The sequence below is a fragment of the Trichechus manatus genome, unplaced genomic scaffold (assembly GCF_000243295.1).
Source record: "Trichechus manatus latirostris isolate Lorelei unplaced genomic scaffold, TriManLat1.0 scaffold00048, whole genome shotgun sequence".
NCBI lineage: Eukaryota > Metazoa > Chordata > Mammalia > Sirenia > Trichechidae > Trichechus > Trichechus manatus.
In genome coordinates this window covers 11288105-11312719 of record NW_004443984.1, presented here as the reverse complement: position 1 = coordinate 11312719, position 24615 = coordinate 11288105, and the positions used below count along the sequence as shown (strand labels likewise).

At 49.7% G+C, this 24615-nt stretch overlaps 1 protein-coding gene across 3 annotated transcripts in view; it reads left to right on the top strand.

Moving 5' to 3' along the window:
* The window catches only part of PAX7 (paired box 7), a 119810-nt gene that overhangs the window by 42178 nt on the left and 53017 nt on the right, over positions 1–24615 (top strand). For all 3 annotated transcript variants that reach the window (XM_004377195.2, XM_012555786.1, XM_023732021.1), the window contains exon 5: positions 22078–22277. In XM_004377195.2, the coding sequence (XP_004377252.1) occupies positions 22078–22277 (200 nt within the window). The remainder of the gene's footprint in view (positions 1–22077; positions 22278–24615) is intronic.

Here is a 24615-nt window from a genome sequence, read left to right as displayed (position 1 = left end):
GGAGAACATGTGGGAAAGTGCTTGGCACCTAGTAGCGGCTCATTAAATGCTTGTTAAAATAATAAGGGCTCCTATTTACGGAGCCCCTACTAGGTACCAGGTATTTTACATACATCTATGTAAGCTGTTCTCTGGACAGGGTAACTCCTTGGATGGACACGTCTTTCCCCAGAAGGGGGGGTTGCCTTTATCCTGGTTTTGGGCAGCCAGGCACGTCTGGAGGCCCTGAAGGAGGACCCCAGCTGGTTCTTGTTTGGACACATCTTAGGTAACTTTAGGCAAACAGTGACTCAGCTGCCTTGACTGGCAACACTTCCTTCCCAGGCCAGGCCCACTCCCTCAAGTTTCTTCCTGCAGCATGTCGGGGCCCATGAACATGTGGCAAGTGCCTGTGTCAGTTTTGCTTGGGGGCCCTTGGGAAAGGTTGGGGTCTCTCCTTTGCCTCCCCTTCCTGAGACACTCGCTTTGGCTGAGCATATACCTACCTGCTGGATGCTGAGGCTTAGAGAGGCTAAGCAACCAGCCCCAGGTCACCCAGCATCCAAATCCCCAGTTTTCTGTCTTCAAAGCCCTAGCTCCCCGGCAGCCTCTAGTTCCATTTGAGGACAGAGGAATGACGCTTCTGAACCCCTGCTGGCTGGACACCACCCTCACATTGGATGCTAGCACCAGTGGCACTTCCAGGCCCCAAGGGGAAGGCCAGGAAGTTCTTCCTATGGTCTGACTTCACTCCCTTCTGCTGCACATCAAAAGACAGTAAGACCTCAGCTGCTTGCCCCTGCCTCAGCAGTGGATCCAGGGCATCTTTAGAGTTCCAGAGTTGGCATCTGAGTCAATGTCCTCAGGACTTCCCCTAAAACAGTGCCTGAGTGGCAGGCTCCTAAGTGGGTCTTCTCTGGGGATGCCTGCTGTTAGCCACCCTCCACCCCTTGCTGACACATCCCAAGAGTATCTGAGAGGTCTCTGGGACCAGTCCCAGCTCTCCCAAGTGTGCTGTGTGACTTCTGGCTAGTCATAGCCCCTCTCTCGGCTCAGTTTTCTCTTCTGTAAGACAATGAAGTGGGTCTAAATGATCTCAGGTTGCTGCCAGCTTGAGCTGACTGAGATTCTTGGTACAGAAGGGAAGTCTCAGACATTTGAGACCAAATCCATATGGGGACACGACCCCAACAGAGAGACCGGTGCCATGCCAGATCTGAGTTCAACCCCATACTCTGCCCCTTAGAAGCTTTGTGAGGATGGACGTGGAGCTTGGCCTCTCTGAGCCTTGGTTTCTTTATCTGTAAATGCAGTAATTATACTTGCAACGTTGTTGCATGGGTTAAATGAGCTAATCCGTAAAAAGCTCTTAACAGTGCCTGGTATATAAAAAGTGCTTCCTGGGAGCTGTTGCTATTACTGATGATAATAATTCATCTACATTTCAGAAGGAGTCCCTGGGTGGTGCAAACGATCAACATCTTCAGCTACTAACCATAAGGTTGGCTGTTCGAGTCCACCCAGAGACTCAGAAGAAAGGTGTGGCAATCTACTTCCAAAAAATCTGCCATTGAAAACCCCATGGAGCACCATTCTATTCTGACACACACAGGGTCTCCATCAGTCAGAACTGACTCCACAGCAACTGCTTTGGCAACTAGTTTGGCATTGAGGAGTCTTGGTCTGTAAAATGGGAGTAACGGTACCTACCTCATAGAGCCATTGTGAGGATTAAACAGAACAACAAGTGCTGGTAGCTTGGCGCCTGGCAAATGGCCCAGTTATTTGCATGGATGTGGCTGAGTTTTCCTCCACTTACACCCCCCACCCCATAATGGGATTGCAGTTGGAATAGGGGTGGGGATGGAGGTAGGAGCTGGTTTTGGACTGCCCAGCTTGGGGAACCAACGACATTTTGCTTCACATGTCCTAAGAGCCCAGGCCCAGGGACCTGCCATGTTCCCTGTACCACCCCTCCCCCCATCATCTCAGCCCAGGGCTGTTACCATGCCAGCAGCACCCTCGGTGCAGCCATCAGCCCCAGCCTTGTTCTCCAGCACCCCTCCACCCTCTTGCTTCCCCTGGGGCCAGAGCTCTCAAACCCTAATTCATGAAACCTGTTGATTCAGGGCCCAGGTCTGCAGCTCCCTGGGGCATCCGACCGTCTGTCCATTTGTCACACGGAAACCTCAGCTGGCCTGGCTCCAGGGCCTGGAGGGCTGCTGCAGACAACAGCCCCGGCCTGGGTGACACCAGGTTGTACCCATCTGGCTCCTCGTCCCATCAGGCACCACTTAAGAGGATGTACCCGTAAACGTGGAGGGCCGAGGCCATGCTGGAGATGCCTTCAGGAATGGAAATGGGGCCCATTTGTTTATAATTTACTCCCTGACACTTAACGGGAACCTGATGGGACCAATAAGGCCCTGAACTCACCCAGCTCCTACCTCAAAAGTGCTGGAGCCTGTCCAGTTCTCTGGAGGCAAATGGAACTCCAAGTGGCCCAAACCGCTCTCCTTCCCCCACGCCAGGACATCCTCCCTCCTGCTAAACTTTTGAAAAGATCCCTCACTGTTCCCAGGCTCCATCAGGCCCTGCCAGCCTTTCCAAGCTGTGGGGCAGGAAGGCAGGGGGCCTTGCTTTCGAGGTCAAGGAGGGCCAAGGAGGTGATATAGGAAAGGACTAGAATATTCTGGGCACAAGGTAGGCAAAGAGAGGGGGCTGGTGATGACAGCGAAATCCAGTTTTCAATTTTCCTCAAGAGAAAAATGAGTGTTATGAGAGACAGAATAATTTTCCAGCGTGCAGGCCGTAAGTAAAACCTCCTTGAGACATTGTGAGTTATTAAAGAGGAAGAAAGAAACGGAATTGTAAAATCAGTTTGCCTTTAGCAGAACCGTACAATGCACTTTTATTTCCAAGGGAATCTAATTAGAGGGCAGGCGGCCGAGCCCGGCTCTGGGAAGGGATGAAAGCCGGAGGTTGGGGCTGGGGGGGAGGAGGGCTGCGAGGGCACAAGTTGGGCTTTGGACCACAATTCTGGAGAGACAATTTGCCTCCTAGCATCAAGAAGGGGCCAGCTGGCCTGGATTTGAATGCCGAATCTCGGCTCTGCCTTATGTCTTTGGGTGGGTGGCTTCATCTGAGCCTCAGTTTTCTTCACTTGAAAATGGGAATAATAAAATTCCTCATTGGCAGAGTTGTAAGGATGAAATGAGGAACTTTATAAGCAGAGGTGGACACATTCCAGGCACTCAGTGAATGTTTGTTTCTGTCCTTCCTCATTCACCATAGTTCCCAGCCTCCCACCACCAAACACCTCCTCATCGCCGGCACACCAACCATCTCCTTCACTTCCAGAATCTCTCCCCACCATCTTCTGTCTCTTCCACCTCTACTGCTCTGAATTTAGCAACCAGGTCCTCTAGCCTCCCAGTATTACAGCCTCTGAGGTTGCCAAGCCACCCGCTGCCTTCAGGATACACGTTGTTGTTAGCTGCCATTGAGCCAACCCCTGTCTCACAGCCACCCCATGCATAACGGAAGGAAACGCTGCCCGGTCCTGCGCCATTCCCATGATTGGTTTCGGTTTTAGTCTGATAACAATTGTGATCCGTAAGGTTTTCACTGGTTGATTTTTGGAAGCAGATCGCCGGGCCTTTCTTCCTAGCTCATCTTAGTCGGGAAGCACCACTGAAGCCTGTTCAGCATCACAGCAACACACAGTACTCCACCGACAGATGAGTGGTGGCTAAGCATGAGGTGCATTGCTGGGAATCGAACCGGGCTCTTCTGCACAGAAGGTTAGAATTCTATCACTGAGCCATCAATGCCCCTCAGGATACATAAAATTCATTTAATGAAAGATCTACTTTTTTGCTCAGAAATATAGAACAGAAAGTAAAAGTTCCTGGAATTGTAAGCATGCACACACGTACATGAACACACACAGCACAGCCATGGCTAACAGTTGATGTCTGTCCTTCCACATCTAATTCATAAAGCACAGGGCCCAGCACCTTCCCATGATATCCATGCTTACCTTAGATGAATGCTGCATCCCCTCCTTCCAAATGCAGACTCAGGGCAGAGAGCACTGGTCCTAAAGCAGCTCCTCTCAGGGCTCCTTGGAGCAAGCGCAGTATGGCACCAGGAGGAGAAGGGAAAGAGGGAAAGGAGTATAGAAGAAGAAGTATTGATGTGTGAATGTTCTATTCCCAAGGCCTTTTCACTGCCCTTGCTTAGGGGAGACGGAGTGGCAAAAGATCTATAGCAAAGGTTTGGACTCCTGATGGATCTGGTTTAAATGCTGGTATCGCCACGTATAGCTGTGTGACCTTGAGTAAGTCACTGCCTCTCTCTGAGTCTTATCCTTAGAACTGGTTTCTTTTTTTGGGGGGGCGGTTCTCAAATATTTATTAAATGCATGAAAGCCTGAATGAATGATACACTATCCTCAGTTCCTAACCCAGCCTCATTCTCCCTCTAGTCTTTTTTTTTGTATTTTTTATTTTTCCCCATACAAAAATTTATACGTACATTGTTATGTGACTCTAATTGCCCTTCCCATACTGTGACAGCACACTCTTCCTTTCCACCCCTAGAACTGGTTTAATATCAGTGCCTATGAGCTCGCAGTGTTATATAGATAATGCCGGTTATCTGTGCAAAGCACAGTACCTGGCACGAGGTAACCAGTAACCAGTAGCCGTTGAGTCTTCTCTGACTTATGGTGACCCCATGTGTCAGAGTAGAAATGTGCTCCATAGGGTTTTCAGTGGCACAAGGTAAGAGCCTCATAAATGCCTGTTATCACGGTTTCATCACCAAGGTGAGGACCCCTGGTTCCAGAATGTCAATCCCCTGCCCTCAGCTCTTAGATGAGAAAATGTTGTCCATTCCCAAATATCTAGAAGCATGATTTTGCCTTCTAAGAACCAGCGTGCCTTCAGATTCCACCACCTCCCTGCTATTTTAATGTAACTAACCTATGGCTGGCCACATTTGGGGGAAAATAACATTATTTATTCTATCAAGATTCAGCAGACTGGGCTCAGCGCAATAATTGCCCCAGGGTGCGAGTAACAGATTTTATTTTTATTGATCAAAAAAATTTTTTTTATCAAAAACACATCAAACTAGAAAAGGTGTAAGCAGCAGGATCATATTGGAGTTTAACTCCTTTAAAAAGCAGCTCCCTCCAGCAACCCATTTCCAAAGCTGTCCAGCTCTTTGGGGTGGGATGCTCCCAGTCCAGGGTGGGTGACGGATTCCACCAGCAATGGAGGCTTGTTTTGCAGCCATCATTAATATGCCCCGTTTGCATTTGGGCTGCCTCCAAGTGGCTCAAACATCTGGATGTAGATGGGGGAATTCAGTGGAGTGCCTGCTTGCTGGTTTACAGACCGTTGATGGTCTGGACCTCTTGGAACTGTTCAGCTGGCTAGCTGGGGCTTTCAGCATGGGGCCAGGTGCCTGGCATTGCATAAATACATCTTTAATGAGATTACGGTACACGATGATCCTAACACACTCATCAACAATCATGTTGGCTTGAAGAGCAAACTGTCATAGGCATTATTGGAACGTTACAGATTATTGCACAGATCTGGGCATATACTCGCTGCCATCGAGTCACTCCCGACTCATAGCAACCCTATAGGACAGAGTAGAACTGCCCCATAGGGTTTCCAAGGCTGTAATCTTTATGGAAGCAGACTGCCACATCTTTCTCCTATGGAGTGGCTGTTGGGTTCAAACTGCTGACCTTTTGGTTAGCAGTCAAGTCTTTTAATCACTGTACTACCAGGGATCCCTTCTGAGGGTATAGAAGGAAATTCATTCATTCATTCAACAAATAAATATATGCTGAGCACTTACCATGGCCTCTGGGAATAAAGCAATGAGCAAAGCAGATAAAAATCCTTGTCCTCATGGAGCAGAAACATTGCTCCTCTGAATTGTTCAAGCAGGAGGCAGGTGTCAGGTGTGTTTCCGGACTTGAGCCTTTTAAAGGTCACTCTTCTGATACTGTGACAGCTCTTTCCCCTTGCAAATACTGGTGACACACTTCATGGCTGCAGGTGAAGGGAAAGATGGCAGGGTATCAGAAAGAGGGCTTAGGGAAGGAGCCAGGGTGCAGAGAAGGGGCTGAGGGGAGGGGGCCAGGCTGGGCCTCTGGTTAGGGCTCCAGGTCTCCCAGTCTGTGGTCTGATGACTAATCTGATGACCTAGCAACCAGGGCAAGTTGCAGGAGCAGAGACCACAGACAAGAAAGCTCACCTGCCAAGCTTGCCCCACTGGCTGGGGCCACCTTGGGCTGAGCATCTTCTTCCCCTCAGTGTGATATAGCTCCAGGGTTTTGGAGCCACAAGGCCTGAGAGCTTGTCTCTTCCTTTATGTCCCTCTATTTCCATTCTGATACTGGGTAAGTAGAGCTGTGTGTATGTTTTTCCCCTGGGCTCCTGTTTCCTTGCCATAGAGCAGGATGGTTTTTGTTTGTTTGCTTGCCATACAGCAGGATGGTTTTTGTTTGTTTGCGGTTGCTATTTTCTTTGAATTTCTATAGAACAGAGGTTGTCCAACTGTGATCCCTACCAGCATCACCTGGGAACTTGTTGGAAACGCAACTTCTTAGGCTGCACCTACTGAATCAGAAACTCCTGGATGGGGCCCAGCAATCTGGATTTCAACAAGCCCCCCCTAGATGCTTCTGATGCCGTTAAAGCTTGAGAACCACTGGTCTAGACAATGTTGGAGAGGCAACTCGATTTACTCTAAGCGCATTTACTGCATCAGATCCACCTGGGTGTGAATCAAGGCTTCGCCACTTAGCATCTTTGTGAGTCTGAGCAAATCTCTATGCTTTCTGAGCCTTTGCCAAAGAATACCGACCCTATAATTGTGAGGATTCTGTGAAAGAGCATGATGCATGTTGAGTTTCTGGCAAATAGTTGTTGTTGTAAGATGCCATAGAGTCAGCTTTGACTCAGGGTGATGCCATGTATAACAGAACAAAACATTGCCTGGTCCTGTGCCAATTTCATGATCATTGGCATGTTTGAGTCCATTACTGAAGGTATTTTGTCAATCCATCTCATTGATGGTTTCCTTTATTTTCACTGAGCCTCTACCAACCATGATGTCTTTTTCCAGCAACTGGTCTTTCCTGACGACACATCCAAAGTAAGCAAGCTGAAGTCTCGCCATCCTAATTTCTAAGGAGAATTCTGGTTGTATTTAGGAGGCCCTCAGTAAATTATCATAGCCCTTCTTTCCTCCATTACTGCATTACATGACAGAAGTAAACCAGTAAAAGAAGATGAAAGCATTCAACAGCGCAAGTGCTAATCACCTTTGAAAAACTCCAAGAGTAACAGAATCACAGCCTCTTAGAATCACAGGGCTGTAAGATGTTAGAGCCAAAAATGGACTCAGTCCCACCCCTTTGCTTTACAAGTGAAGAAACAGAGGCCCAGGTGACACAGCTTGCCAGAGCAGTCCCTCTTATCCCCTCCCCACCTTTTCTGACTACACAGCCTGCCTCCTCTCACCTTCTGTCTTGTTCTTAAAGCTATTTTGCACAGATACAGCCATGGAGCCCCAAATGAGCCCCTAGCTTTTTTTTTCAAATATCTTTTAAAGCTAGAGGCCATGTCAGTCTTGTTTTCTGCTGTATCCCCCAGATCTCCCTCCGTACCTGGCCCGTAACAGGTAGCCAACATCTGCATGCTGAGCGGATGAATTAATATCTTGAAGGCCACGGCCCTACATGGGAGTCTTTCTTTGGCTTCTTCTCCTCATGGTGATATTTCTGAGGACAGGAGCCTGGGCAAGGAGGAGTGGGCAGCAGGTCCAGGGGTCCCCATGCCCTTGATGGGTACAGGTGTGGCCCTCACTCGGCCCTCCCATCGCCCACTGGCATCCCAGCGCCGGATCCTGGCTCCAAGCCGGTGTCTGCTCAGGACCAAGTTTTCCAGGGCCGGGGTGTCCGTCTGACATAATACGTAACAGTAATTAAGAAATAAGCCGCCTTGCCCAGCTTCACAGCAATCATTTGGCTAAGTAACTACCATGGTCCAGTGCCTCAGAAATCACCATTAGAGTACGCTCCTTATGGCCATAAAATTTCTAGTTTTCTGCCTTTCATCGGTCTCCCCCTGCAATCTTCGCCTTGCTTTATTTATACATTCGTCCCCAAACAATGGCAATAAACTCTTTCCCAGAGTGTTGCAAATCAGAAATTTGTCCACATTTTTCCACCACCTTCCACTGTGGACCTGCTCTGCCTGGGAATGGCCCAGCCAGGCCAGCTGGAGAGGGCTGGGTTGCCGTAGATTGATGGGGGCACGACAGGATGGGGTTGCCGGGGAGAGAGGGTGGGGGGCAGGCAGCGGGAGAACGCACCAAGAAAGGCCTCTCGCTGCCCAGCGACCAGTGGCGACATAAGGGGCCCATGCCTGACTGTGAAAGGGGAGGGAGAAAGTGGGGAGGGGAGATCGAAGGCTAAGCCTCCCCACCCCCTTCTCCTAAGAGAGGAAGAGGGAGCCTGGGGCCTACTGGGAAGCAGGACTCACCCCAGGCAGAATCATGACAAAATCCGTTCTTCCCCTCCCCCACTGGAATCAGATGATCTGAGTGTCCTGTAGCTCAAACTGCACCCCCAACTTAGAATCCCAGTCCCTTCTAGAACTCCTCACTACCCCCATCAATCATTCTTTCATCCAACCACAGGTTTTTACTGAAAGCCTTACTGTGTGCCAGTCACTGTAGGGTGAAATGGTGAATAAGTCAGATACAGCTCAGGCCCCCTTCTCAGGATTGTTCATAGAGATCCAGAAGGACCTCTTGTTTTTAGGATGGGGAACATGGGACTCTGGGAGGGGATTATGCTTGCCAAAGGTTACATAACAAGTTGGAGGCAAAGCCAGGGACGAACTTCAGGGTTCCAATCCGTAGTCCCCTAGTCTTTCCACCTGGGGACCCTCCTCTGGACAAGGTAGTAGTCCTCTCATCTGACCAGGGTGCTGGATGCCTTTAGCTGGCTGGGGGGAGGGGGGCTGCTTCTGCAGTGACTATCTATGTTTTAATCTGGAGTTACTGGAGGCAGCAGTTGGTGGAGAAGTAACTCAAGTCGGTGGCTTTGGTGTTGGTGTCTGTAGAAGGTCAAGTCTGTTCTGTTCGGTGGGCCTCCCAGGTAAAGCTTTCTGTTTCTTAGGGGTGTCTGTGGCCTCCATTTAAGTGACTTGCCCCAGTGATGGGGAATGTCTGGCTTCAATTTCTAATAATTCTGCTTGACTTTCACATCCACATTCTAGGATCAGCCCACAGCACTGCCCACCTTTAAGAGGGTGGTTCTCTTTAACAGTAGCAGGATTCCAAGACATCCACTGTTTCTGTTATAGTAGATATGAATCACTGTAGTTTTTATCAGTGGAGGTCTGCGGGGCACCCAGTAGGTGCTTAGTATTACCTGTTGGGGCACATGCTTCTCCATGCACCTTGACATACAATATAATGTTAGGTTTCAGAGTTTTCTGATGGGCTATTTAAGAAAAGATGAGGCAGTGACATATGGGAACTTGGGTGGACAGAAATGACTCCTGAGGAAAAAGAAGTCAGCACTGAGTCCTGGGAGAGAATCCATGACTTTGGGGGAGCTTGAGTCAGTTATCCTTGTGTGTGCCTGTGATGACAAAGGTCCATGGTTTCTTTATTCAGCTGATGACTGCAATTCCCATTAGGCGCTGTTATTAAGAATGTTCCAGAATGATAGGAGCCATAAAGCTGTTCCCAGTCACCCTGCCCTGGGGTAATGCTCAGTATAATGGAAGAAATACAGTTCTCATCCTTAAGAAATTCTTATTGTGGAGGCAAATCTCTACCCTAGGGTGTCCCCAGTTTGATGGGAGGAAACAATCCCCATGTTCTAGAAGCTCAGATAAACTTCCTACAGGGATTCATGGAGAGTTCTCTGCAGCTGTGGCAGTCACAGAACGTTTCAAGGACCAGGTGGAATTTGATTCCAGATTTGAAAGATTTGGGGGCGGAGGGTTAGACGAGTATTATGAGGGCACCCCGGGCTGCGCGTGAGCACAGAGCCCAGTCTTTGGGAGGAGAGTGAGCCCCAGGTTTAAGCCCAGGGTCAGCCCTTCCTAACAGCTGAGCCTGGAGGCAGGGTGTCAGAAGGATGGAGGCAGGCTGGGGCCAGAGGTCTGGAAGCCATTTTCCATCTCTGCCTCTCTGCTGACTTTCTGACTGGCAGCAACCCCACTGCCTCCCAGGACTCCTGCATCAAGGAAAGGTAGGAGGAGAGTGAGGAAGGAGAAAAGGAGGGTCCCCGCAGGCTTGACTTGTCAGGCATATGGTCCTTTCACTGTTGCTTTGTGGGCCACGGCTGGGTGGTTGGGCTGCCTTTTCCTCGCCATGCAGGGCAGCTTCATCTAGCCACTGGGCCCAGCTGCCATTGTTTCCCCTCTGCTGATTTTGAGGCCTCTCCCCAGGCCTCCCAGAGCCCAGCTTCCTGAAAGTCTGCCCCCCTCTTTGGACCATTCTTGCCTGCCAGCATCTGTGCTCCAGCTGGATGCTTACCTGAGACTGCCCTACCTTCTCCTCCCTATGGGCACCATTTGCATCCAGGACAGCTTACACTGGGGATGGGGTGAGATGTGGGGTCTGTGGTGGGGTTGGGTTTGTGCAAAGCCTCGACCATAGGAGAATAAGGAAGGGATGACAAAGGGGTACTTGTTCATTCATTCATTCTTTCATTCATTGCCTTTGTGCTTTGTACCAGGCAAATGTGATTGCCTTTGGGGATACTGAGGTGAATAGGTCCTCATTGTATAAGGCATTGTTATTATTAGCAATAATAATAGTGCCTATATACAAGGTACGTGATAACTTATTATTGCTAATACATATATTAGCAATAATAACAGTTGCTGTTCTTAGGTGCCATTGAATCAGTTCTGACTCATAGCGACCCTATGTGTAACAGAACAAAATGTTACCAGGTCCTGCACCATCCTAACAATCGTTGCTATGTTTGAGCCCATCGTTGCAGCCACTGTGTCAGTCTGTCTCATTGAGGGTCTTTCTCTTTTTTGCTGACCCTCTACTTTACCAAGCATGATATTCTTTTCCAGGGACTGGTCCCTCCTGGTCACATGTCCAAATGATGCGCAATGAAGTCTTGCCATCCTCACTTCTAAGGAGCATTCTGGCTGTACATCTTCCATGACAGATTTGTTCATTCTATTGAGCATTTACCCTGTACCAGACACTGTTCTAAACCATTTTCTTGCAGTAATTCATTTAATCTTTGTGCATGACAATCCTGTGAGGTTGGTACTGTTATTTTACTCATTTTACAGATGAGGAAACCGAGGCTCAGAGGAATGAAGTAACTTTCCTAAATTAGTATAGGGAGTAGGCTGTGATAAGCACATCAATGGTACCATTTTGTATTTCTCAATGTTCCCATCCATGGAGCCACACCAGCACCCTGAGAGGTAGATAGAGTGACAGTTCTTATTCCCAGTGACAAGAAGGAAAAACAGAGATTCGAAGAAGTCAAGTGAGACTCTCACAGTCCCACAGCAGGTCAGTGCCTGAGCCTTGAGTGCTAGCCCCCTACCTGCCAGACTTCCATTCCAAACAAGAGCTCTCTTCATCGGGGGTTTGGGAGACACAGCTAGTTGGTCAGCCCGGGGGTTCCCCATTACCCACAGATCTCAGAGCTCAGCCCTCAGATACACTTTCCTTCTCTTCCCTTCCTCCCTTCCAAACTCCCATCACTATCCTCATTTAAGAAATGAAGAAAACAAGGATCAGGAGTTAAATAACACATTCAACATCTATAGTTTGTAGGAGGAAGATCTAGAATTCTAACCCAGGTCCATCTGACCCCATAGCCTCTGTTCTTGCCACCTGCCCCTGTGTCTGCTCTTGGCTGCCTCAGCCACGTTCTATAAGACGGGACCAATGGGCAAGCTCCCTTTATGGAGCTGACATAGTGAGCTTTGCTGTCCACCCAGCACCAACCATTGCTCTTCCTGCTTGTTAGATGACCTAGGTGAGTAAAAGATTGAAATAACCAAGTGAAGAAGTGAATGAACACTGGTGCTTATTTTCAAGATTGTTTTAAAATCACAGGAGGAGTGTAAAAGGGAATCGTGAGCAGAACTACTCTCATAGTGGGTTTGTTCTTATCAAGCTGACAGGTTCTGCTTGGATGGTTAAGAGGGGAGCCTCTGAGGCCAGACTGCCTAGGCTTAACCGTGACTCTGCCATTTACTGTTGTGTGACCCTGGGCAAGTTAGTTAACTCCTTGGAACCTCAGTTTCCTCATCTATGAAATAGGGCTAATGATAATAATACCTCTTAGGGTTGTAGTGAGATTGAAGGGGCCTGCTTGAAATGTCCCGCCTTCTCCCCTTCCCTAATCCACAGCTGCACCCTCTTCCAAAACCCCACATTTGCTGCAAAGACATGAACATCTTAGAGAGACCAAGTTGGTAGAGCCGTCACATCTTTAGCTTCAAGCTCTTACCTTAAGGCAGGCAAACCTTAGTTTTGAACTCTCCACATCCAGGAATCTTTCCTGACTAGGCTCCCTTGGCTCAGATGGTTCCAACCCTCTACATCACCTCTCTGCTCTCCCATAGGTGACTTGTGCTTGGTTCACAGCCGGGTGCAGAAGAAAGAGCTCTGGATCCATGACTGCTGTTGTTAGCTGCCATCGAGTTGATTCCAGCTCATGGTGACCCCATGTGTGTCAGAGTAGAACTGTGCTCCATGGGGTTTTCGAGAAGGTGATCTTTGGGAAGCAGATTGCCAGGCCTCTCTTCTAAGGCACCTCTGGGTGGGTTCAAACTGCCAACCTAGTGAACACTTAACGATTGCACTATGAGGGCTCCTTGACTATGCAGTTAAACCCACTACTGTCAAGTCGATTCTGACTCATAGTGATCCTATTGTGCAGAATAGAACTGCCCCATAGGGTTTCCAAGACTGAAATCTTTACAGAAACATAATGGCTGGTGAATTCGAACCGCTGACCTTTCAGTTTGCATCTGAACTCTTAACCACTGTGCCACCAGGACTTCTTTGGCAATGCAACTACACAGTGCCATTTCAAGCAGTACTACTTCCTTCTTCCTCAATGTGCCCCTTCCTGCAGGAATGTATAAAGAGTGCCCTCTAGTGCCTAAGAGCAGTACTGTGCTGTTAAAGCCAATACCGTAGTCGGAGAACACCCCACATGGGCCCCAGATTTTATAATGCAAATTATCTATCTATGGTTCAGGGTAAAAAAAGTCAGCCTGATGGAGTGAGATCAGGATTTTCTGGAGAAGGAAAAATTCTGTCAAGTTTAGGTTAGGAGACTGAAGTTTCCAACCCCGCTTTCCCTCTCTCTTCTCCTTGAACAACAACAAAAAACCATTACTGACAAGTTGATTCTGACTCATAGTGACCCTATAGGACAAAGTAGAACCGCCCCATAGGGTTTCCAAGGAGCTACCGGTGGATTTGAACTGCCGACCTTTTGGTTAGCAGCCCTAGATCTTAACCACTGCGCCACCAGGGCTCCCTCCTTGAACTAGGAAAGTGAAATTGGGCTGTTGACTTAGCTCAGTGACTGAGAAATAGCATAGGGTTTGGAGTAAGATAGATCCAATTTGGATCCCACTTTGCCAATGCCCCCCAGCTCCCAGGCAGGCTTTTTGTTGAAGCAAAAAGGCACTGGGCAAGGAGTCTGGTTATGGGTTCATGGATCCTTCAGACGTCAGCATGGGAGTGTCCCGCCCTTTGCCAGCTGAGTTGGAGAGGACGAGGACTAAACGAAGGTACTATTTACTGAGCACTTATTTGTTCCCGGTATTGTTTGTGTACCTTAATATGCTAATTCGTTTAATCACTCATTTGTTCATTCGTTCAACAAATATTAGAGTGTCCACTTTGGGCCAAGAACAGGAGATCTGTAGTGAACAAAAAGGACAAAATCCCCACCCTCCTTGCCCTCTAGTGATGGCCAGGACCAGGTGGAGTGGGACAGACAATATACAGAATGGTTAGCATATCCGATTGTGAGAGGTGCTGTGGAAAATACAAAGCAAGGAAGGGGGCTTTACCAAAAAAAAAAAAAAAAAAAAAAACCGTTTGCCTTGGAGTCAATTTCAACTCCTAGCGACCCTTTAGGAAGGGGGCTAGCAGTTCCCATTATCATCCACATTTGACAGATATGGTATCCACGGAATCCAGGGGAACTGCGTGTGGAGTCTGTGTCTTCAACGCCCTGCTCTCCTGGGCCTGGCCAAGAAGGGGTCGGGGAGGGAGGTCTGGGGAGGGGTGGGTGCACAGCCTGTGCAAAGGCTTGCAGGTGCTGGGGAGTCCAGGGAGGAGATCAGGGCCAGATAAAGGCACATGAGGGCTCTAAACACCTCTGCTTACTGATGCATTCAAACGGGATATGTGAGTTATATATATACATATATATATGTGTCTGTCTGTGTGTGTGTGTCTTAGCTATCTATGATGTAACTTCTTTTTAAAAGTGACTATAATATTAGCGATGGAACGCAAAAGTGGCATATCCCGTTTTAGTGGAATGAGATGAACTGGATTATACAATTTTTAAGGGATGCAGGGTACTAAGATTTTTACTATATGCCACATTTTCTACAAAAAGAACATTCTGCATAATCCACAACAAAGAAAATGAGTCACTGAACTTAGTTGTTTCAACAATCAGTGTAAAAATCTGTGGATCTCCCACAACGAAAAATTGACTTTCACCAATTTTGCTTTAAACAGCTCATACTTCAATTTGATGCTTGTTTCATAGTAAATGCTATAATTATAAATGAACAAATGAAAAGATGTCATAAAAGAAAATTTAATTATCAGAAGACAAAGATTACAACAAATTACTATATATTATTTTTAGATAGCTCTTTTATCTCTAACGTGTTATAATTAAAAACATTTCTTTCTATTCTTTGCTCTTAGAAAGTCTTCAGTGATTTTATCACAATTAAGCTGCTGAACAATATCTACTTCCTTACATAATAAGGATAATGAATTGAGTCTTTCTTGAATTGTTGTGCGCTCACTTTTTCTTGTGTCCTGTCTGCTTGGCATCTATGGGTCTTTGCTTTGGACAACTGGTGTCCCTGTTTTGTTGATGCCCTAAGCATGTGCTTGCCTTGCTTATTGGGTAATCTGTCCCTGAGAGAAATAAAGGCGACCACACTAGCGCAGGGCCAGGGGTGGGATGGGGTGGATTCCAAGCTAACAGAGACTGGAGCTGGACTGGTGGAGAGAGATTGAAGAGGGTGTTCAGGACAAGTTCCAGGTCAGAACCGGGGTGCTGGTCTTGCCAGTGCTGACATGGGCACCCAAGAGAAAGTTTGGGCAGATGGAGTGGAAGTGGGGAGACAGTTCACTCTCCTGCTCAGCCCTGGGGGGCTTTACCTAGGAAGGAAAACTAGGCCACCTCTCATTCCCATCCCCCTTAGCCCTGCCCTTGTGCTTGATCTGCTGGCCCCTCAGACTTTCCCAAGCCACTGCTCACCCCACGTGCTGGAACGTTCCAGCTGAGCGGTTCCAGCTCCAGCGGAGGGGCTGGGATGGCTCCCGCCATGGCCCAGCTCACCGGCCCCCAGCTGAGCTGTAAATGGCTTTTCCATTTTCCGAGACCTGCGCCCTGGCCTGTTTGGTATTCAGGGACACCCGGCCCACACTCGCCAGCTCTCAGCTCTGCCCGAATTACTTGATTAAAACGCATATCAACTATTATGTGATTCGTTTCTCTGCCGCAGCTCCGCGCCAGGCCTATGTTAAACTGTAATAAAGACTCGGTTGGGAGGAGGTGGGGAGGGGGTAGAGTGACAGTGTGGGGAGGAACATCTCTGAGAAGAGGCTAAGAGAAGGACCCCAAACCTCCGGGCTGCTGCCAGCTTCCACTGTTCTAGGGTGACAAGGGATTTGGAGATGGGTCACCAGCCTCTGCCTTCTGAGAGGGGGGTAGGTCTAGAAATTGTGACCACCTCATTTCAAGGCATTTCCTCTGGCAAAAGGGGGAGCAGGGGAAGATTGGGGAAGGGGTGCAAAAAAAGCCAGCTTGGTTATCATAATCAGAAATACAATTCCCCAAGGGGGGGAACCTTCTGTAGCAAAGCTGTATGCATACAACAGCAGCCTTCATGGGCAACGAAGAGTCCTGGGCTTTGTTCTCAGTCTCACTGCTTTTAGTGGGTCGTGGGACTCCACTGAACATCTGTAAAATGGGCTAATATTGGTGGCTTGACCCTCCAAGGTTATTGTGAGAGACTGTTGGGGCAATGAAAGGGCATGTAAACTGTAGAGTGCCGGGCACAAGTGCAAGGGGTTGACTATTGCAGTGTGGCAGAGTTGGCAAGGAGCTTTGCGATAATTCTTCACTTAAGAAGCCAATATTGAGCACCCACTATGTGCCAGGAATGGACCCTGCTGCACTCAACAATCTTCTGGTCTAATGGGAGCAGCAGACCCATGCACAGGCGAGTTTGGTGTCTCCCGACGAGCCTTGAAATCCCTGGGGATGAGCATTGACATCGGCCTGGATGGCCCAGGAAGGCTTGAGGGGGAAGGCCACCCACACACCCATGATCTGGGTTCTGCAGGAATGGCAGTGGGATGCTCGATGAAAGGGGGAAAGCATTCAAAGCAGAAGAACTTCGTACTGGGAGAGGAGAGAGGCAGCCTGGCTCACTCACTTAACGAAGCTGCAAGCAGGTCCATGTGGCTGGACAGAGGACCATGTAGAGTTGGGGGAGGGGGAGTCTGGATCTCTGGGCAAGCAGGGCTTATTAGGGTGGATGCTCGCTGGTCTCACTGAGGCTTCCTGGCTCACCCCAGCAGACAGGGATGGCTTCCTGGAGTCAGTGTCTGCAAAAGCTGGCAGGTTTTGAGGGAGAAGGCAGAGGGTAGAAAGGATGAGAGCTGCCCCCCAGCATTCCATTCACCACCATCAACCTGGCCTGGGCTAGACCTCGCTGCTGCCCACCCTAAGCCTAGACAAACCAAATTGTCCCTGCCAGCCCTCTCTTCCCTCCCTCTGCTCTGCGGCCTTTGTGAATCATGTAGCTGTCTTCATGTTTTATGCCTGTCCTGGACACGGATTCAGCTGGAAGCAGTGCTTCCTCTATTGGGCTGGGAACTCCCCAGGACAGGGGTGGTACTTCCCCAATCAGATTGGGAGCTTCCTAAGTCGAGGCTGCTTCTCCTCCATCAGACTGGGAGCTCCCAAGGGCACAGTGTCAGGCTTCCTCCCTCAGACTGAGTGCTCCCCAAGGTAGGGGCTATGTGTCTTCCTTGCTCTGTATCAGACTCCCCACCCCCCTAAGCAGAGAGAGAGTGCATGACCTCAGAGGGAGGGTCCCTCACCATCTCCCTCTCCCTTGGGGCTGCCTCCAGACCAACATCTGGCTCCATCCCACCTGCCTTGTGACCTTTCCGTTCCATTGCTGCTTGAGGGCGAGAGGGCTGGAGCTGCAGTTGGCCAGGAGACAGCAGACAGAGTGCAGGTACCTCCCCCGACCCCATCCCCTCCACTGCCTGCTGCCACCCCAAATTCAATCCCCGTGTAATGAATGCACTCCCGCGTCCACTCCCCGTGTGGGCTGCCTGACTGCACCAAAAGGCGACTAGCTCTTCACGAACCCTAGCCAGCAGGGCTGGCTGGTGGCAATTCCACCTAATCCTGTTGATTAATTTAACTCTGAGGCTAACTGGTTTCCAGGAGTTGGGGGCGAGGGAGGGTGCTACTGGGGAAACCGAGGCGTGGGTGAGATGTGGGCAACGTGGCTGCATCAGAGCTCTTTGTGTCCCTTTGCACGCTTTTTTGGTTCATCACTCCCCACCTCTTCCCGGCATTTTCTGTCATCATTATCATTGATAATAATAATAATAATAATCCCTCATAACCCTTTTACAGGCTATAAATTACTCCCATTGTCTTTATTTCATTTCATTCCCAAACCAATCCAGTGAGGTATACAGGGACATATTATCCTCACTTCCACAGCTGAGAAAACTTGAGGTCCAGAGAGGGGAAGCAACTTGTCCAAGGCCACACAGCAAGGGAGAGACAGCCGAGAATAGAGGTCTCAGGACTCCCAGGCCAGGCCTCTTGACTGAACCAGGGCTCCCCCAGGGGGCCTGCAGTACTTCTCCCAATATGTCACCTTCTCCTCGCCCCTCTCCAGGAATGGAGCATGGGCTTACTGGCTGTGTGACTTTCATCAGGTGGTTGAACCTCTCTGAGCCTCGTTTTCTACTTGTAGCAGGGCTGGTAGTCCCGGCTCTACAGACCTGTCATGAGGCTGGTACAGTGAAGGCCTCTACAGTTGGGGGTCTCTCCTCCTGGGCTGGGCGCAGGGAAGAGGCAGGGGCTCTTTTCCAGGGGGCCGAACTCACAAACAGACTGCAGTCCTGGCCTCCGGAGATTTCTCTGGATCTCCCCAGGCAGTGGGACACAGCCTTGCTCTCCCTATTCAGCATCCAGAGGGTTGTCATGGAAACGCCGACATCCCAGGCTCATTCCAGACCCTTTCACACAACAGAGACCTACCCTCTTGGGCCCTGCTTTGCCTTCCCTTGGCTGACCTTCAGTCTGGGCATCTCTCTGGGTTTGCGGAGTCCCCATATCACTGCTAAATAGGGGGTAAGAGGGATAGGGAGAGGAGGGAAGTGGACCCCGAATTCCATGGTGAGTATAGAAAGCCACAAGCAATTTGAAGGGCAGGGGTATCAGATGCAAAAAGGACATGAATGGGGGCTGAGGCTGGGGGCTTAGCAGGGTCCAGCATCAGAAGCATCTCGAATTTTATCCCGCAGCCGGAGTGAACCAAGTGTTGGTCATTTGCTAACTGCGTTCACGGTTTTGTTCACAGCCCTCTAGCCTGTCCTATTATTTCCTTAATAGCTTACTTTATACAAAAGCACTTTTAAAAGCTTAATTCAAGGAAACGAATGCTTTTGTAAATGGAAAAGCAAGCATCGTTTCCCATAATTACATGAGAGCCATAAAAACAATTAGCATAAAAGCCAACGATGTCTTTTAAGTTCTACTTATAAACTGTTGCATGCAGAGGGCTCTGAGCTTAAGGTCTGCCCTCTCTTTACTAGAAAGGGAGAATAGCAAGTGCTAATGACTGTCTTGGACTCTGATGTCCTATATGATGGCCACTAGCCACATGTGGCTACATACTTTTGAATTGAAATTAAAATCTCAGTTCCTCAGATGCAGTAGGCACGTTTCAAGTGCTCAATAACACTTGTGGCCAGTGGCTACCATATTGAACTGCACAGCTCTAGAACATTTCCATCATCACAGAGGGTTCTGTTGGACAGTGCTGCTCTAGAATTAAACTGAGACTTAGTTAGATTGGGGCTTTCCCCAGGACAGGGCCGTGCCTCCTCCATCAGACTGGGGGCTGTCCTAGGACTGAGGCTGTGTCTCCTCTCTGCTCTGATCTCACAGCTCTGAGTACGATCTCTGACCATAGATTTCCCTCCTGACAACCCTGATCCCATGCCACTCAGCTCTTGACTAATCTAAAGGGTCCCTTCTGGAGGAGGCAGACCTGATACCCCATCCCCCATGAGCGGGTTGGCCTCACTTTCTGCCTGCCAGTCCCCTCTTCCTTTTACTGAGACCCCAAGGGCTCTCTCTCTTTGTCACCATCAGAAAATCGAGGTTATGCAGTGAGTTCCTGATACCCAGAGAATGAACTGTTGGGATTAGTTGTATTTGGCTCGGAGCCCCAGATGTGCTGGGGAAGGGGTCCCATGGGGTGAACTGTGCCCATCATGGCCTCCTCTCAGTGACTAGGGGGCTGGGATGTTGGCAGCCCAGTCTAGAAAGGCAAGAGGAAGAGGTTAGGATCTGTACCCTAGCTCTATGCCCTTAGGGATGATGCAGCAATGAGAGGTCTCCCTTGCCATTGGTTCACTTGCCGTATGATGTCACAATCAGAGACAACCTGGCAGTGGCCAATGAGAATGCAGGGATGACTTCCAAAGGGTCAAGATGGCAGAATGGAGGGAAGGTGAACCCGAGATAGCGGGGCATTGCCCAAGACTGGATTATCTGCTCTGGGGGAGGGGACGATAGGCAAATGACCTCCCAGCACTCCCAGTCACCTTCCTGGCTCTGCTTAGTGATGCAGCCCCATAATAGAAATGACCCATCATGCCCTTTGACACTAGGTTTTTGCACATGCTCTTCCCCCTGCCTAGAGTGTCACTCCCTTCACCTCCAGTTGACATCTAAGAGGCTGTATTAGATTTTTTGTCTGTTTGTTTGTTGTCCCTTGTGGGAGGAGCCTAGACCTATTCATGTAACCAACATTTGAAACAATTGAGGAAGAGCATGACTGTGTTGGTGGAACTGGGGTGGGAGGACAGGAGAGCAGGGTTTCAAAGCCATGTGTACACTTATTGAATGACTTTGGGCAATTCACGTTGCTCCTCTGTGACTCAATTTCTCCCATCTGCAGCATGAGTACATGATCCTTGAGGCTCTTCAGCTCTGACCCAGGCTGAGGGCTCTGTGAGCACAGGGGTCCAATCCTGTCTTGTCACTGTGTACCCAGCCCAGTGCATGACATGGAGCAGGTGCTCAAGAAATGCTTTAGTGAATGAATAAATGACACAAAATGGAAGTGCCTCGGGAATACCAAAGATGGAGAAGGAAAGGGAGGAGGAGAGAAGAAAAGAAAGCCAGAGGAAGACTATCTCTTACAGTCTGCCTTCTCTTTTCTCTCCCCACTTCCTTTGGGATTCTCGCTGGCACCCCCTCCTCCAAGCTCCCCACAGCCCCCAGCGGAGGTGCTGAGAGGAGCTAGGGAGCTCCTTGCTAACTCCTCCTCTTCGGGGATGGGGGTGGGAACCCAGACCAGCCCCCAGGGCGTTCTCAGCCCTGACAGCTCAGAGCTCAGTCAGGCCCTTCCTGCAGCCTCCCCAGAGCCTGGACGGAGCAGGAGCAGATTCCTGGCCTGACAGCCCCATCCAGGGCCGGAAGTGAGCTGACTCCAGCTTCCTGGGCTCTCTTACACAGGAAAGCAGAGGCCTTTACCCACTCCAGGCTCCAGGGTGGGAACTGTGAGGGTGGTGGGGTGGAGGCCATGGCCAAGGTCATCCAGATGAGCTCTCCTCCTCCAGCCCAAAAAGTCACTCAAAGATCTTGGAACATCCCAGGAAGGGTGTGTGTAGAGGTCACTTAATCCAAACCCCTCGTGTTACAAATGGAGGAACTGAGGCCCAAAGAGGAGACGTGACCTTCCTAGGGTCACACAGGCAGTTAGGGGCAAAGCCAGGCTGGAATCTGCTAGTCCTGGGTACACACATATCCTCCCTATCGCCTTTTCTCCCTCTCTCCCTCCCTTTCTTCCTTCTTCTTCCTCCCTCTCTCTCTCCCTTCCTTCTTTTTTGCAATATTTTTCCAAAATGCAATAGTATCATTTTCAAATGCTCACCATTGAAAAAGATACTAAAATATAAGCAAGTGTAAACAAGCAATCAAAAGTCCTGTTACCCCGAAGGTTGACATACGTTAACATTTTGAGTGTAGCATTCCATAATGTGTCATGTGTACTTTTTCCAAAAGTGGGACAGATCTATGCATACTGGTTTGCACCTTGCCTTTTTCTTAAAGCCAGGTTGATTGAAGTGTACGGTTTTGGTGTACAGTTCTATGACTTTTGACAAATCTATTTCATTGTGAAACCACCGTTGAGCCATATGTCATGGCCATCCTTCCATGTTAATGGAAATAATCTAAACACCCAACTTTAGGAGATTGATTAAATACTTTATGGCATATGTATTCAATTGTTTTTAAGCCAGTCCCCTAAGGTTGGGCATGGAGGTTACTTCCCTCTGGTAAACAATGCTGTGGTGAACATCCTTCAACTTACTTCTTGTGCTCAGGAGGAATCTGCTCCTCAGTGGAGTGACTAGTCTGAAGGTAGGCACAATTGTGCCTTTGTGCCCTCCTTCCAGACCCCAGCACCCTGCCCCACTAACCCCCAACCTCTCCCTCGCTCTCTCTAGGGAACCGGCTTGACGAGGGCTCAGATGTGGAGTCGGAGCCCGACCTCCCTCTGAAGCGTAAGCAGCGCCGCAGTCGGACCACATTCACAGCCGAGCAGCTGGAGGAGCTGGAGAAGGCCTTTGAGAGGACTCACTACCCAGACATCTACACCCGTGAGGAGCTGGCACAGAGGACCAAGCTGACAGAGGCACGCGTGCAGGTGAGGAGGTGCCTGTGTGTTCACTTGGCGGCATATTCCAGAACCTGGGATGCAGACACTTGTTCAAGGTGGCCAAGGTCTGCATGTTTAATGGGGCCCCTAGGGGTTCTGCAGCAGGTAGTCCAGAGCATGTAGACAGGTAATACCACCCACACCTGGTGCAGAGTAAGCGGGCAGCAAATGTTGGTTGACTGACTGAGCAGTGGGCAGCCCAGGGAAGCCAGGGGCATGCAATGTGTCTCCTTGGATTGCACTCATCCCTCCAGACAACAAATACTTCAGGAAGAAGGAGGAGGAAGGGAAAGAGAGAGAGAAAGAGGAAGAGAGGGAGGGAGGGAGAAAGGAAGGGGAGGGGAGGGAGGGAAGAAAAGAGAGAGAAAGGGAGAGAGGGAGGAAAGAAGGGAGGGAAGAAAAGGGAAAAGAAAGAAGGAGGGAGAGTAAGAAGAACAGAAAGAAAGGAGGGAGGGGGAAAGGGAGGGAGGATGAGAAAAAGGAAAGGCAATAGTTCAGCCAGAAGAGAGGGCTCAAGGGATATAAAAATCTCCTCCAAATCTCTGAAGAGGGCCAAAAGAGATTAGGAGGAAAATTCTTGAACCAGCCTAGCTTCCTAAGTGGGTAATGAGCTGCCCGTTATGGGGTGCATGCAAGCAAACTGAGCAGGAATGTTCCTGGTATCGGAGAGAGGGTGAGCAGACCCAAAGACCTTGAATACCATCTTCTCATCCTCACGTGTGCTGTTCCTCGTGCTGGGGGAAGGGACAGTGGGGAAAGATCAAGGACCTGCTGGGGGTGCAGGGACTGCCCCTTCCTGCTGTGTGGCTTGAGTTCAAGAGGGGAGGGAAGGAATTACCCAGGATGAGCACTCAGATTCCAAGTACAGAGTGTGTGCTGGTGGGAGGGTTCCTAGGGGTCCGGCTTCAACGGAATAAGGTTGGAGGGTTGGGGTGGAGGAGGAAGGGTCTGGTGAATTCTTGATGAATAGCTCTTGTGGGAGCCCATTCCTGGGCTGTCTGCTCCATGGATGGGGAGGCGGGGCTGCTGAGGGGCTGCCCAAGACTGCTTGCTGGAGGGGGCCTTCCATCCAATGGCATCAGCAGATGCTAACCTAGCACCAGCCACAATGCTAGCGGCTCTTCACACATGATCTGATGGGACCCTCAGACCCCTTTGTCAGATCGGTACAGTCACCTTCAAGCCACAGAAGCAGAAACTGAGGCTCAGAGAAGCCACCTGCCCTGGGGCACAGAGCACATGCCCTGGGGCTGAGCTGGGCCTGGAACTCGACCTGTCACCCGTGAGGAGGAAGACGTTGACTAGGAACCTAGAATTTCAAAGCAGAAAGAAGAATAAGGGGGCAGTGGTAGTTCAATGATAGAACTCTTTCCTTCCATGTGGGAAACCCAGGTTGGATTCCTAGCCAAAGCACCTCATGCACAGCCACCACCCATCTGTCAGTGGAGGCTTGCATGTTGCTATGATGCTGAATAAGTTTTAGCAGAGCCTACAAATTAAGGTAGACTAGGAAGACAGACCTGGCAATCTACTTCCTAAAATCAGCCACTGAAAACCCTATGGATCACAACAGTCCAATCAGCAACCAAACATTGGGATGGTGCAAGACTGGGCAGTGTTTTGTTCCGTTGTGCGTGTGATCATCATGAGTTGGGGGCTGACTCTGGAAGCTAACAACAAATAAGGGAGAGTCCTAGAAGCAAACTGTGGCTTTTAAGGGCACTAGGAACCAGTGTATGTCCCTAGGCCCTCCACACCCCCACCCTGGAATGGGGGACATTAGCTGCCTTTGAGGGAGACTCAGGGCGCTGAGGGTAGGCGGCAGCAGCCAACTCATCTGTTTGCCTCACTTCCCTCTGAGGGTGACATCTGAGCCTGCCCTGCCCCTCCACCCCCAATCCTCCTGCAGCTGTTCTCCTGGGCGCATTCCTGGGTGCTTTCTCATTGCCACGTCTGTGGCAGCTGAGGCTGCTTCCCACCACCTTGAAGCTGCCCATTCCCTGTAAAATTTCCTGGCTGTCAGAGCAGTGCTTTTATTGGCCCAGGGGACCCAGAAACAGGTGTCACTCAAGGTCCAAGGAGGGAAGGGAGCTGGGAACAGGGGAGCAGCCAGAACCCAGGCAAGACAACAGTGAAGGGGCCAAGGCAGAACCTCTCCACCACGCTGATGCCCTTATCATACTTAGGGCTCCCCAGGACTCCAACTGTGTCTCCCTCCTCAGGCTATGAGCTCCCCAGGACATGAACTGTTCCTCCCTCCTCAGACTGTGAGCTCCCCAGGACAGGAAATGTGTCTCCCTCCTCAGACTGTGAGCTCCCCAGGACA